General features: G+C 39.1%; 1 protein-coding gene across 1 annotated transcript in view; it reads right to left on the bottom strand.

Moving 5' to 3' along the window:
- The window catches only part of LOC102252231 (disintegrin and metalloproteinase domain-containing protein 18), a 104,292-nt gene that overhangs the window by 39,547 nt on the left and 48,266 nt on the right, over nt 1–16,479 (bottom strand). The window contains exons 9-10 of the mRNA XM_014536901.1: nt 6,588–6,724; nt 3,960–4,146 (exon numbers count right to left, since the gene is read on the bottom strand). Coding sequence (XP_014392387.1) covers nt 3,960–4,146; nt 6,588–6,724 — 324 coding nt within the window. The remainder of the gene's footprint in view (nt 1–3,959; nt 4,147–6,587; nt 6,725–16,479) is intronic.

The following is a 16,479-nucleotide window of genomic DNA, read 5'->3' as shown; positions in this document are numbered from 1 at the left end:
GTGGGAGCACACTGACCACCAGAGGACAGCTCCTGCATTGAGCGTCTGCCCCCTGGTGGTCAGTGTGTGTCATAGTGACCAGTCATTCCCAGTCATTCTGCTGTTAGGGTCAGTTTACATATTACCCTTTTATCATATAGGATAGAGGCCTGGTGTATGGGTGGGGGCTGGCTGGTTTGCCCTGAAGGGTGTCCCGGATCAGGGTGGGGGTGCCGCTGGGATGCCTGACCAGCCTGGGTAAGGGGCTGAGGGCCGTTTTCAGACTGGCCACACCCCCTTCAGGGTGGGGTTCCCACTGGGGTGCCTGGCCAGCCTGGGTGAGGGGCTAAGGACTGTTTTCAGGCTGGCCATACCCCCTTCAGGGAGGGGGGTCCTGCTGGGGTGCATGGCCAGCCTGGGTGAGGGGCTAATGTTTGTTTTCAGGCTGGTCACACCCCCTTCAGGGTGGAGGTCCCCGCTGGGGTGCCTGGCCAGCCTGGGTGAGGGGCTGATGGCTGTTTGTAGGCTAGTCACGGCCCCCAGCCACCCAACCTCCCAGTGGAGGCTGGCTGGAAGCAGGTATCTGGGGTTTATTTATCTTCTATAATTGAAACTTTGTTTCCTTCAGCAGAGGCCAGAGCCGGCCAGGGCAGGCAGGAAGCTTGGCTTCCTCCATTCCCGGGACAACCAAGCCTCCTGCTTGCTCCAGCTCTGTGGCTGCCGGCCGCCATCTTGGTTGGGTTAATTTGCATATAGTCTCTCTGATTGGCTGGTGGGCATGGCTTAGGGCATAGCAAAGGTACGGTCAATTTGCATGTTTCTCTTTTATTATATTTCCATATCAAGTCTTCTCAAGAAATAATTTTAGAAATGTATAACAAGTTATGATTGTGACAAAATATGTGACAAAATAGAGGTTTTTAAATTATAATATTTTGGTATTATAAGAACTGTTTCAAAGAAAATTGTTGTCATTATTTGCTTATCTCTAAATGGAAGAAAATTTTACCTATGGATCTGGACAACATAATACTAAATGAAATAAAACAATGCGAGAAAGACAAATACCATATAATTTCACTCATATGTGAAAGTAAATGAACAAGCCGAGCTACTAAGCAAAATAGAAACACATTCATAGGTAGAGAGCAGGCATTCACCTCTTGTAATGGGGTGGTTGGGGTGTTCAGGGAGGTTCGTTGGGAGTTGAGGGATTAAGCAAAATAGAAAAAAAAATAGAGAAATATAGAGAAGGCAGTAATAAGAGGGTAGTTATGTCAGTAAAGGCCTATCTCAAGAAACAAGTGAAATCCCAAATAAACATCTTAGCATTCCATCTTAAAGAGCTAGAAAAAGGGCCCTGTCTGGGTTGCTCAGATGGTTCCAGTGTTTTCCAGATACAATAAGGTTGCAGGTGTGACCCCTAGTGGCGGCACATACAAGAATCAACCAATAAATGCATACATAAGTGGAACAACAAATCAGTGTTCAAATATACCCATTCTGTTTACAGTCCCCTTTATGAAACAATGCAAATCAATTGGGTGAGAAGCCGCCCCAAAAGTTCCATATAAACCAAATGGCCTCTTACAGAGATAAACCACAAATAGGAGACTCTCCATCTGAAAAAAACAAAGAAACAAACAAAAACCAGAAGTAGCCCACTTACTGATTACCTAAATGACAAGATCACTAGGACCCCTCCCTACAAAACTCATCTCATGCCAAGAAAACTTAGTTTACTGGAGAAACAGCATACAAATGGTCCTCCTACAATATTGATGATAAACTGCTGACACTTCAAAGCAGTGAATACTGATGAAAATGTGTAAAAGATATGAAAAGACCATTCAAGCATAAGAAAACCAGAATAATTAAGATATCCTCAATTCAAAGTTTTATATGCATATATACCTCTTGACATAGCACATTCACCTATTGGTATACACCCTTAAGAAATGCAGGCACATGTACAGCAGCAGGGATGTGTAAGAACAGTCATAACTGCATGAATCTTAGTAGCCAAAGAGTGAAATAAATTTAAGTTTTCATGGACATAGAAAGGATAAGTTATAATATTCATAAAATTAATACTAAGAACAATGAAAACAATTGGATTATACCTACCTTAAGGAAACTGATAAACATGACAAGTACAATATTGGGTGAAAGACCAATTTATTAAATGATGTAAACCATATGATTGTAAGTTGTATAAAGGTAGTAAACAGTCAACCAAACCAAGTTGCATAAAGATGCAAAAAATAGGATGTAAAACTATAATGAGCAGCAAAGTACTGAAACAATTACCATCAAATACTATATGATGGTTTGTGGGAAGAGGCATGTTATTGAGAGAAGACACACAAAGAACTTTGGCATCGGTAAAATTTGTTTTGGCCTAAGTGCAAATTATTCGGGTGCTTATAATTCATTACACTCTCCATCCATATTTCATGTATATACCTCATGTGTGTTATATATCACAAGGAAATGAGAATGACAAATATTTATTGCTAAACAATCATAGGTAGAGTACTGCCTTTCAAGAGTACTGTTGTCCTAAAATATAGTTTAAGGAAATAATTTTAGAAGGAATCTTTGACATATAAAAAACTAAAGGAATGGTAGGTAAAATAAAGTAACTATGTTTTAATAAAGTCTTCAATGTACTTTTTACTATAAAGTGTGAGGTGACAGAAATGAAATATTAACAAACATTGTATATAAACTAGTTGAGTCATAAACACTGTTATTTTGGAGAAGGTAGCCCAGATATTGTTAAACATTAAATAAGCATGGTAAAAATGAAAACATAATAGAAATAATAATCACAATAATGTCTAAGGTGATAATCTTATAAATCAAATACAGATTAAATGATAATTGGAAACAATGTAGATATTGAAGGTAATAGTATAGAAAAACTAAATGATAATAGAGAAATATCGGGGACGTGCTAAATGAAAGGAAGCTGATGCATGCATACTGATAGAGACAGACAGAGAGATAGAGAGACAGAGATAGTAATGGAGATAGAGGTAGATATGTCTGACTTTAAAACAGAAAGCAGCATTAGAGATAAGATGACTCACTATTTGGTGGTACAAAGTTAATATCTTGGAAGGTATAACTATCGTAAGTTTACACCACATAAAACAGCTTTAAAATATAAAGAATGAATTGAGTAAATTCTAGTGAGGAGGAGGCAAATACAACTGTATCATTGGAGGTATCAATATAATTTCTCAAGCGCTGAGAGGTCAAAAAATCAAAATTAATAAAAATACAGAGATTTTGAGTCATTCACTTACAATTGTAATGTAATCAAGTTATATGGAATTTTTCCCTAATAATTAGAAAGCCTTCATATTTTCTAGAAAATCTATATCATTCACAACATCACAATGAATAAGTATATGAAGACAGTCACAACAAAATTCACTGATTAATTAATTATCTTACCAAGCACAACTAAAAAAAATAATAGCAAAAAATAAATATAACAATAGTGAATGATGCATTATGATTTATTCAATTCTGTTCAACCAAGTTAAAATAAATGAAGTTCCGCAGATGCAAGGACAGAAATTTAGAGATGGGGGGGGGGGTAAACAACACACATTGTATAACTTTGGGAACCAGTACTCACTTGGGAAGAATTCAGGACATGATTTAGGTGACTATATTGTTGAGGGTGCTAGTTTTTATGATACAGAAAGGTGAGTGTTGCTATTAATGGTTGTACAATGAAGAAAATCATATTGAATCCATGCTACACTTACCTGTACTTACTCTATACTTAAATTCTTCAAATGTTTCAAATGCAAGGTGAGTCCGTTCTCACATGCCCAATATCTCCATGTCTTAGATAGTTGATGAAATGGTGCAGCATTTGACAAAAAGCCCTTCCCTTTTGTATCACAATCTTATGAGCAGAAAAACAAGTCTTTAGCTACTCATTAATGATTGACACTAACCTCTGGAGGGCCACAATCACATTGCTCTCCCTTTTCCACAATTCCATTGCCACATTCTGATGCTCTTCCTTGGACAACCACTTTTGAAATGGTTTGATTTTGAAGACATTCAAATTCAGGCTGTGAAACTACACGTTTAAATTCATCTACGCTGCAACTGCTGAACAGCTTTACACCACGGGAATGTCTAAAATTAAATTATATTCTTCAGATAAATGGAGCAAAATCACTATCAAACTAACAATCTTCAATATGGCACTACATATTAATTCTGTACAACTTCAGACAGAGAAAAACAAGGAGGGGAGAGTGCTTTGATTTTTAATACAAGTCATAGAAAATGTAAGCAACGAGTTCATTTATATTATAATTTAATATAATAGAATTCTAGTAAGTAGAGGAAGTTAAAGTGACATGAGTTAGGGATATATTAAAACACAACAGTGCTTGACACACAGAAGTTCTATTTAAGTGGATGAGTCAAAGATTTCTGAGCTCCCAGGTCAGTGAGATTTTTAGAGGTCCCACTGTGTTAATTTATTTTAATTCTGTATTGATTAAGGCAGTGGTCAGAAAACTGCGGCTCGCGAGCCACATGTGGCTCTTTGGCCCCTTGAGTGTGGCTCTTCCACAAAATACCGACTTCTGCGCGTGGGCCACGAAGTTTCAATCTCACTGTACGTGTACGCCCGCACGTGGTATTTTGTTGAAGAGCCACACTCAAGGGGCCAAAGAGTCGCATGTGGCTCCCGAGCCTCAGTTTGCCGACCACTGGATTAAGGTATTACATATGTGTCCTTATCCCCCCATTGCCACCCCCTGCTCTTGCTCTCACCCTCCTAGTGTCTGTGTCCATTGGTTAGGCTTATATGCATGCATACTAGTCCTTTGGTTGATCTCTCCCCCTTCCCCCAACCCCCCTCCCTTCCCTCTGAGGTTTGAGGGTCTGATCCATGCTTCTCTGTCTCTAGATCTGTTTTTATTCATCAGTTTATGTTGTTCATTATATTCCACAAATGAGTGACATCATCGTGTTCATTTTATTTCCTCCTGCACAGCTACTTACTTCATGCGGGTCTTATTTTGTTAGTGAATTGAACCCACCTGCTGGTATCTTTGTTGTGTTCCAGTTTGGGAAACGTAGATTATACTTTTGGTTTTTTGTTTGTTTCCTACTTTTACTCTTTATTTTGTCAGAAACTTGGGGGGACTAAATTACCATCTGACTTCCATCTTCTCCCTTTTCTTAAAACATAGTCCTCCCTAGGTATGGAGCCATCCTCTCTAATTCAAATATTTTCTTCCTTTCTATGACAAGCCCGCAAAGCTACATCTTAGGGCACCTCTTTCACTAGTTTCAACTTCTTTCTAAATGAACTGTCCATGGTTTTAATTCCCATCAATATGCAGATGGCTCACACATTCTAGATCCCTTGTCCTCAGAGATCCTAACTGTGCACTTAACTAATAAATGACTCAGGGCCCCCGATATAGCATTGAAAACTGCCTCAAGATTTCCCAATTTCTCCTTTCTTAAAGCATTTGCCTTTTTCACTAAACATTTGCCTTTTAGTTAAGTTGTGATATCCAAAAATCTACAAATAATTCTTGCCATCTCCACTTCTCTCAATCTTAATAAATTGATGTAATTATGATAATCATCTCCCCAATATTATTATAATGATTTCCCTCTGTGTATTATTTATTCATTTTTAAAATAATTTTTATTAGCCATACTTTATAAATCAATTTAAAATGTTGGTTTGCTACATTGATCATAAAATCCCACCACTCGCATCATGATTACACAATCAGGCTTTTTCCTACATACACCATGTTAGTTACTCCTGGACTTCTTCCCCTGACTGATTGTTCTTTAGCCTCCTTGCAGCTTACTTTATTTTCCTTATGCCTTCTATATATGTCCTTATAATCCAAGCCATGTCTCTTGTTTTTCATTGTCATCCCCTTCACCCCTCAATCTCCTCTTAATAGTCCGTTGAGTTTCTCAAGCTTGTTGCCATCCAAGTATCACTCGCCTGCCCTCCCTCAATGGTATTCAATAAGTTCTCTAGATGAATAGGTTCATTCCTTCTCTTCAGGTCCCTACAGAATATTTCCTAGGCCACATTACTACTATTAGAAAATTTCCCCTCCCTATGTATTCCCTATCAACCTCCTTCTGGGCACCTATCATTAGATGTTTATATTTTGTTTATTCTATGGCCACTTTTTTCTTTCCTGTCCCTAATGCACTAATATTAGATATTTAGGACTTACTTACCTTGTTAACCATTGGTAAGGCAAGCACACAACCCTGCAACACAGTCAATGCCCATTACATTTTCAAAATGAATAAATAAATTTCACTTCAAGACTATAGCAAGCCCCAGAAAGTCACTAACAACAAATAGTTTCTCTGTAGACTGTAACATTGAATATAGAAATATTAAGTACATTTTCTACAATATCGAATCCTAGTTGTATTTAATAATCTTTAAATAACAACGTATATATTTCATAAAAATCTCTTTTACTCATAAGTTGTATTGCAAGCAATTATACATCAAAGACTACTACAAACATTCCACCAAAAACTACATAGAGTTTATAGAAACAACACCTTACATTGCTTGAGGATTCATAATGCATGCAGCTCCTGGACAGTAACAATTATAGATGTCATCATATCTTAATCCCAGATTAACTCCAAGCAGCTGTGCCATAACAACTGAAAAAGCCTCTAAAGATATTCTCTTTGGATACTAAGTACAAAAAAAAAAATATATTGCTTAAATTATTTCTCCATCCTGTTGATCATTTCAATTAATAATTTGTGGGCATACTGCCTAAATGCAAATATAAATTTAAGAAAATAGCATAAAAAGTTGGTAAATTGTGATGTTTCATTTTTTTAAGAAATGGTATTTTTAGTCCAAATGGAATTGACAAGAAACAGATAAAATTAACGCGATTTTTGTGGTTTTATCACGTTAGTGTTTGAAATCCAAATAATTTTTTTGAGAATAAACATTGTTTTAGTCACTATTATTTTTCCAGTGAATACTCAAGTGCGCAGGCGCCTGGCGGTCACTGGTCTCGCTAAGGAGCAGAAAGGTGAGTGGTGAAGCGGCCTTCGCCAGGAGGGGCAACAGCCACCAGGGCGAGGGCCGCCACAGTGGGGTACCCGGCAGTGCGGTGTCCCTCCACGAGGTGGCGCTACCCCTCAACCCCGGCCTCTGGAAGGCGGGTCCGTCCCCCTCCCCGCGGGCATCCTTCCACACCAGCAGCCATGGCCCCTTGTTCCCAGCCGGGCCGACCCATGTCTTGCGGCTGATACAGAACCTCACGCTCTGCGGGGGAGGCAGATCTCCGCCCACAGGCCCCATCCCTCGGCACCAGCCCCCTCCCGTGCACCCCACCTCGGCGCAGCTCTGCATCCCTTGGCCGCCTGCCTCCTGGCTTTGCCGGAGCTGCGGCGATCGCCCAGGAGCTGCCCCTCAGGCGGACACGCGGTCAGGGCCGCCTTGGGGAGTCCTCTGCGCACACCTGCACCGACAGGTTTCTCCGCAGTGGCTCCTGGAGGGCCGCTTCGCCAAACCCGCAGCGCTCACCTGGTAGCCGCCCCTCAGGTGGAGGCCTGTGCCTGTGCCTGTGGACCCTCGGCCACCGCGCCCCCGCCCCATTCCTGACTTACAAGTCCACGCCCACCCGCGCCTGCTGGACACGCAGCCTCCTGATCAGTCCTTACTGTGACGGCGTCCCAACCAATTTGTATATGACCCTATTGTGAGTATAGGTATATGGAATATTCCATGCAATAAGAACAAAATATACCACATTCTCTTCAAGAATGCATAAACATTCTCCAGTATAGATCACCTGTTAGGCTACAAAACAAGTCTCACAACTTTGAAAATATTGAAATTATACAAGGTATCTTTTCTAATGCCAATGGCATGAAACTACTAATTAATGAGAAGAAAAGCTTAAAAATTCACATGACTGTGAGACTTCAACAACATACTCTTAAATATTAATGAATCCAAAGAAGTGAAAAGGAAATTAGAAAATACCTTCAGAAAAATGAAAATTAAAATAGAACATATCCAAACTTATGGGATCCACCAAAAGCTGGGCTATGAAGAAATTTTTTAGCTGTAAATGCATACATTAAAAAATAAAGAACCCTGGCCTGTGTGTGGCTCAGTTGGTTCAGTGCCGTCCCATTCACCAAGGGGTCACTGGTTTCATTCCCCATCAGGGCACATGCCTGGATTGCAGGCTTACACCCAATGGTGGGGATCATGCAGGAAGCAGCTGAAAGAAGTTTTTCTCTCATTGATGATTCTCTCTCTCCCTCTCCCTTCTTCTCTCTCTAAATCTAAAATCAGCCCTAACCGGTTTGGCTCAGTGGATAAAGCGTTGGCCTGTGCACTGAAGGGTCCCAGGTTCGATTCCGGTCAAGGGCATGTACCTTGGTTGAGGGCACATCCCCAGTGGTGGGTATGCAAGAGGCAGCTGATCGATGTTTCTCTCTCATCGATGTTTCTAGCTCTCCATCCCTCTCCCTTCCTCTCTGTAAGAAAATCAATAAAATATATTTTTTAAAAAAATAAATCTAAAATCAATTAGAAACCATATTCAAAAAAGAAAAACCAACCAAGCAAGAAAGATCTCAAATGAAAAACATAACATTAAGCCTCAAAGAGCTAAAAATAAAAGAACAAAATGAACCCAAGCAAATAAATAGATATAAAATCCAGATAGGAGAAAACAGAGAAAGTCAATAAACAAAATCTTGGTTCTTTGAAATGGTCAAGAACACTGGCAGACTATTAGGTAGAGTAACCAAGAGTAGAAGAAACAAGGCTCCATATAAGGAAAGAAATTTGGGACATTACAACTAATGTCACAAACATTTTAGAAAAGATAGTAAGAGAATACTGTGGAAATTGTAGGTCAACAAATTGGATAAACATTCCTCTCTATTAATGAAACATTTTGGTGTTGGGGCCCATGTTTTCAAACTTTTTAATGAGCTTGTTGATGTCTGTAAAAGCTTCTGCTAGAACCTGAACACTATATTTTCTGGGGGAATTTCTTCTTTTCCATCTCCTGAAGATTTCTTTTCTCTTAACTCTTCTTCAGGTATGTGTTCCTGTAGTTCCTCCAAATTCTCAGAAATCAAATCCTCTAGGAATTTCTCAATGTCAACCTCATCCACACTCAGGTTAAAGTTTTAAGTGTCAACCACAGCCTTGTTGCATTTTGCAACCTTCCGTCCTTAGTAAAATCTTTCAAGTCATGGAGGAACCTCTTTTTTTTGTAATATATATTTTATTGATTTTTTACAGAGAGGAAGGGAGAGGGATAGAGAGTAGAAACATCCATGAGAGAGAAACATTGATCAGCTGCCTCCTGCACACCTCCTACTGGGGATGTGCTCACAACCAAGGTACATGCCCTTGACCAGAATCAAACCCGGGACCCTTCAGTCCGCAGGCCGGCACTCTATTCACTGAGCCAAACCGGCTAGGGCTGGAGGAACCTCTTGAGTGTTTTCTTCCCTATGTCACACATACATTCCTTCATGACATCACCCCAAGCCCAAGCTAGGTTCTTGATTCGGTCATATATGCTGTAATCTTCCATAATGGCATCAGTGTCTTCTCAGTGGCTCCTTCGCTTGCAGCAATAATTTGGCAAAGGACTTCCTTAGATAGCAGGCCTTAACATCTGCCATAAATCTGTGACCCATTGGAAGACCCATTTGGAGGGAGAAACACCACTTTAACATTAAGATAAAGATCACCAATTAAAAGAGCATGTCTGGGAGCATTATCAACAATCACCAAAATCTCAAAAGGTTTTTTTTTCTCCAAACAGTACTCCATTTCGCTGGCACAGCAATTCAGGAGGGCACCCTGCAAGAGGAGCTGAGTCATCCAGGACTTCTTATTGCTTCTGTAGTGCAAGGCAGTGCATGCTCATTGATTTGCTTACAAGACCAGGGGTTCTCACTGTGCCAGATTACAAAGGATTTCCATTTGTAGCCTGTGACATTGCCCCAAGCAACACTATTATTCTATCCTTAAAAGTCTTCAAACCTGGCATTGACTTTGACTCTTTATGGATAAAGGTCCTTTCAAGCATCTATTTCCAGAATAGGGAGGTCTTATTCGTTTTGAATATTTTCTATGGCAATCAGTTTCCAAGAATTCTTCATCTGTCTTCATATCAGCTCTGGCATCCTCACCACTTACTTGATTATTATATACTGGAATTATTGAAACCACATAGAGCTGACAGTAAATCCAACATTGTAATTGGGCCCAATTCTGTTTAGCATCACAAACAAACTTTTTGTTTTGGCCATGATCACCATGGTGCAGAGAGAGATACACTTCTGTAGTTATTTGTCTCTTCAGATTTTGTTTCTTCATGACTCAGTCTTGAACAGTTGTGTGTATCCTTCCCTTCTAGCTTATTAATAACCTGAATATAGTAAGGTATTGAGCTTTGTCTCAAATGTAATGAATACAGTCATGCACCACATAATGTTATTTAGGTCAACAAGGGACAGCTTCTATGATTTTGGTCTGGCCTTCATTACAGGTCATTGGAAGTTTCTTTTGTTAGTTTTGCTGCCTTCCATCCTTTCACAGCTTCTATCACTTTGTTCTTGTTCTTCAAGATCTGGCTATGGTAGAATGAAATATGCCTGACTGGCAAGCCATAATCATCCCTGGTTTCCTCATTTTTAGTACTTAATCACTCTTAATTTTGTTACCAGATCAATTATTCAAAGTGGGTGCTTACAAGCAACAGTGATTTCGTATACTCGGGGGCCATGATGAGCAATAAAATATGAGATTAGGTCAAGCACAAAAGAAAATGATGCAATCAAGAGATGCAGTAACACAAGATGTAGGAGGATGCTAGTGTATAAAATGGCATAATGTTTCACAGCAAATTTATTTTTATAAGTAGAAACAGTACCCTCTAATATAATGTTAAAGGGTATAACATAGTAAGTACATATACCAGTAACATAGTCATTTATTATCATTATCAAGTATTATGTATTGTACATAATTGTACTGCTATACTCTTATACAACTGGCAGTGCAGTAAGTATGTTTATACCAGCATCACCACAAACACATGACTAATGTGTTGTGCTATGACGTTACGATGGCTATGACCTGACTATGTGATGGTAATTTGTCAGCTCCATTATAATCTTCTGTGACCAAAATCATAGAAGCAGTCCCTTGTTGACCTAAATAACATTATGTGGTGCATGACTGTATTCATTACATTTGAGACAAAGCTCAATACCTTACTATATTCAGGTTATTAATAAGCTAGAAGGGAAGGATACACACAACTGTTCAAGACTGAGTCAGGAAGAAATAAAATATGAAGAGACAAATAACTAGTAAAGAGACTGAAGCAGTAATCAAAGACCTTACAACAAGAATAACAACAACAACAACAACAAAACCCAGGAACTTATGGCTTTACTGGCAATATCTATGGAACATTTTACAAAGATGTAATACCAATCCTTCTCAAACTCTTCCACAGAATCAAAGAAGGGATATTCCCAATCTCATTTTATGAGGTCAGCAGTACCCTGATAACAACATGTTCAACAAGAAAAAAATTAAAGGCCAATATCCCTGATGAACATTAATATAAAAATACTAGCAACCTGAATTCAATATCATATTAGGAGAATCATACACCATGACTAAGTGAGATTGTTTTCTGCTGAAATACAAGGATTATTTAACATAGGAAAAAATCTATCAATGTAATATACCAATTTCACAGAATGAGGGTAAAATCCACATGATCATCTCACCTAAGGCAGAAGATGCATTTCACAAGACTGGATATCTTTTTGTGATAAGCAACCCTCAAGAAAATTGGAATATGAGACATCTACCTCAACATAATAAATAAGGCAGGATGTTCTCTCTCTCACCACTTCTATTTAATATTCAAAAACTTACCCAGAGCAATTAAGCAATAAAATATATGACTTTTAACTTGGAAAGGAAGAAGTAAAATTATCCATGTTCAGAGTTGACATGATCCTCTATGTAGGAAACACAAAAGATCCCACATAAAAGACTCTTAGAACTAATAAATGAATTACAGGATATAAAATCAAAACTTTATTGTGTATCCATACACTTAAAATGAATAATCTGAAAGCAGTGGACATTCCATGCAGATCAGAAGCATGAGACTAAGAAACCACATGTTTGAAAGTGACCTAAAGGGTGTCATGGAGAGAACTGTACCGTTATGAGACTGTTTTCATTGTTGCTGTTGGACTGAATCCCAGGAGAGGGAATGGGGGAGACATCATTACAGAGAAGCCTTCGACTTGTCATTGCAAGGCCTTACTCTAGTGCTCCCAGGAGTACTAAGTGCATATGTTCCTAATTTCACTTATGATAGGGTAAATTTATAACGTATTCATATATATTCATTAAAAATCATCTTTTTGAGATTTTAGAGGATATAGAAATTTGTTAAGTATATAGTTTTACTTTTTTCCTTTTAATTTTATTCCCCAGTATTATAAACTGTTGTTTTTTTTTCAGTATTATATTATACTAGAGGCCCGTTGCACGAAGAGATTTGTGCAAAAGGCCTTCCCTTCCCCTGGCTGCGGGCACCGGTTTTCCTCCGGCACCTGGGACCCAGGTCTTTGCTCCGGATGGAGCCTTCAGTCTTCGCTCTGCCACTTCACCCCTACATATGCAATTAACCACCATCTTTGTTGGGTTAATTTGCATACTCTCCTGATTGGCTGGTGAGCGTAGCTAGGGACAGTCAATTTACATGTTTGTCTATTATTAGGTAAGATTAGTTTCAGGTGTACAGAATAGTGATTAGACAACCATATACTTGGCAAAGTGTTCCACCAGATACTTCTAGTACCCACCTGACACCATACACAGTCATAATTTCAAGGACTAGATTCCCTATGCTGTCATCTACTCTTAATGGAGTTTTGTGCACATCCTTTTGGGTTGTGCTGATAAACAGATTGATAGTCAATTAGTGTTTTCGGGCCAATACATTGGCTACTATACAACTCATTTTGAAATTGTCCATCTGATTAAAAAAATTTCAATTAATTGGATATCCTATGGTTGAGGATATCCTGAATTTATATTTTGAATCAAAACTGTAGCTTTTCCACTAATTGTAGATATTCCTCATCAATTGGTCTTTCAGTTATTGCTTAAGAGTATTGAAAGTGTACAAAACTTTTCAAAACTAAAAAATATTAGGTAATGTTTTTATTCTTTGACAGTACGATATTACAAATTATTCTTCTGTCATTGTTCATCTGAATCATCATACATTCTTATTCTTTAATTATCATTTGTATAATTTCATTTTTTCCAGTTCCTTGATTATTAATGTTTGTTTGTTTTTTTATCCTGGTTGTTCGGCACAGAGTCACCCACATGAAGAATGACCCTGTTTCCTAAGCTGGGGTTTGCTTTCAGCTCACCACTGGAATGCACCAGCCAACAGAGAAGTGGTCAGGTGCAGTGGCGGGTGGCTAATGATTATTAATGTTTTTGTTACTGGTTCCTAGAAGCTCTTTAAGACTAAAGATGTCAACAATTGGTCATGCAGTGCAAATGATATACCATGTTTTTCATTATTTTATGGTAGTATTTCAGTGTTTTTCTTTTTGGTTGTACAAATGTTGTATACGAAAACATAATCATGTTCTGTTTTTAAAAAGAAAGTAATTGGAGTTATAATATCATAAAAAAGAAAGAAATACTTTGAAGTTAAACAAGGAGTTGAAAGAAATGTAGATGGAACACTGAAAAATATTTCTGAAAGCAATTACAGAAAACACAATGAAATGAAAAGTGTCCGTCCGTGGATGGAAAACATAATATTGTTAAGATGTCATTAATAACAAAACTAATCTTAATATTCAATGCAGTCCCCACAACAATCCAAACAGCATTTGCTGGTAGAAGTGAAAGAAAAATAAGCTCAAAATTCATATGGAATCTCAAGGGACAGTGAATGACCATAATAATATTAAAAAAGAAGAACAAAGTAGAACAACCACATTTACAGATTTCAAAGTATCATAGAAAGCACACATAATAAAAACAGTGTGGTAATGACTTAAAGATAAATCTATAAATCACTGAAATAGAATAGAGAGCCTAGAAATTAACCCTCACATATATGTTCAAATTATCTACGAGAAGATTACCAGGACCACAGAATGAGAAAAAGATAATTTGTTCAACAAGAATACTTAGTGGAAAAAAGATAAGTCTCTTCAATAAATGGCAATGGGAAAATAAATATCCATATAGAAAAGAATAAACTTGAACCCTTATATTATACCATATGCAATAGATACCTCTAAATGGATTTAAAATATAAAGGTAAGACCCAAAACTGCAAAACAAATGGAATGAAACATAGAGGAAAATCTTCATGACATTGAGATTGACGCTAATTTCTTGGATATAATGCCAAGAGCACAGGCAACAAGAGCAAAAATAGGCAAATTGTACTACACCCAGCTTGAATGTTCTGTGTTTCCAAGGTCAAAATCAATGCAGTGGAAAAGCAACGTACAGAATGGGAGGAAATATTTGCAAATCATGTATCTTGTAAGGGGTTAACAACCATTACATAAAGAACTTCTGCCATTTAGCAACAAAAAATCAAATAGCTCAATTTAAATATGTACTAAGGATTTGAACAGACATTTCTCCAGAGATGATATACAAAAATCAAAAAGGCATATGAAAAGATGCTCAGCATCACTAATAATCATAGGAATACAAATCAAAATGACAATGAGCTATCACTTCATATCAATTAGGATGACTGCTATTTAAAAATCCAGAAAAATGCCCTGGCTGGGTGGCTCAGTTGATTGGAGCATCAATGCATACACCAAAGGGTTGCAGGTTAGATTCCCAGTCGGGGAACATAGCAAGATTTCAGGTTAGAGGCAGCAAGCAATCAATGTTTTTCTCTGACATCGATTTCTATTTCTCTCTCTCTCTCTCTCCCTCTCTCTCTCTCTCTTCCTTTCTTCCTCTGTAAAATCAATAAACTAAACATGTCATCGGGTCATGTGAGGATAAAAAAACAAACAGAAAATAACGAGTGTTGGTGATGTTTTTATGATGCAATGTAAACTGCTGAGATTATAAACTATTGTAAGCAGTAATTAAATTATTAAAAATAGAATTACCATATGATACCACAAACCCACTTCTGAGTATATATCAAACATATTTGAAGAAGAAGAGATCTCTGCATTGCCCTTTCATTGCAGCATTATTCCGAATAGCCAAGATATGGAAACAGCCTAAGTGTCTATTGCCAGATGAATGGATAAAGAAAATATTACACACACACACAATTACACACACAGACACATATACATAGTTATAGACCCCTATATTATACCAGTAGAGGCCCAGCACACAAAATTCTGCATGGGTAGGGCCTCTAGGTCTGCCTGTGATCAGGGCCAATCTTCCATGGCTGCCTGCACCTGGCCCCACTCCCCACCACCAACGTCAGTCACCCTCTGTGTGGGGGGTGACCGGCAGGGTGATTGGGCCCCGCTCACTTGCACCTGTCTTGGCCTGGCACCGCCCACGTCCACTGCCACCCACCCCTGGTTCCCTGTTTCCCATCAGGCGATCAGAGCCTGCCAGCTGGGATAAGGGGCAAAGAGGTTTTCCAGCAGGCCCCTGATAGGGCAATTTGGGCCTGAGGACTGGGGGCAGCTCCTGCATTGAGTGTCCGCCCCCTGGTGGTCAGTGCACATCATAGCGACCGGTCGTTATGCTGTCTGGCCAATTTGCATATTATGCTTTTATATATGGAGACTAGAGGCCTGGTGCATGAAAATTCATACACTCTGGGAGTTGGGGATCCCTCAGCTCAGCCTGCACCTCTAATAGACCAGGAGCCCTCGGGGGATATCTGACTAGCAAGGGGAGCGGGCCTAAGACGCAGTCTGGCCTCCCTCTGTGGGAGGCGACCGGCAGGGGATGGCACCAGCCAGTGAGTGGCCGGCTCCGCCCCCAATTGCCCCTCTACCACCTCCACTGGCACCCACTTTGGTTGGCCTGGCACGGCCTGCTTGTTAGCCCCACCCCCCGCCGACCAATCATTCCATGTTGGGTCGATTTGCATATGAGGCTTTTATTATATAGGATATGAAAAGGTAACTCAAAATAAAATATTATTCAGCCATCCTATCTAATAATAGAGAAACATTTTAATTAACCGTAACTTTGCTACCCTTCCCATTGGCTAATCAGGGTGATATGCAAATTAACTGCCAACCAAGATGGCGGCTGGCAGGCAGGCAGCTGAAGCGAACAGGAGGCTTGCTTTCTCCAGTGATGGAGGAAGCCAAGGTTCCCTGCCTGCCGCTGCCGGGCTCTGAGCTGCAGTCTAAGAAACAATGTTGCAA

This window comes from Myotis brandtii, unplaced genomic scaffold, assembly GCF_000412655.1.
Source record: "Myotis brandtii unplaced genomic scaffold, ASM41265v1 scaffold103, whole genome shotgun sequence".
Classification (NCBI taxonomy): Eukaryota; Metazoa; Chordata; class Mammalia; order Chiroptera; family Vespertilionidae; genus Myotis; species Myotis brandtii.
This window is presented reverse-complemented; position numbering and strand designations above follow the sequence as displayed.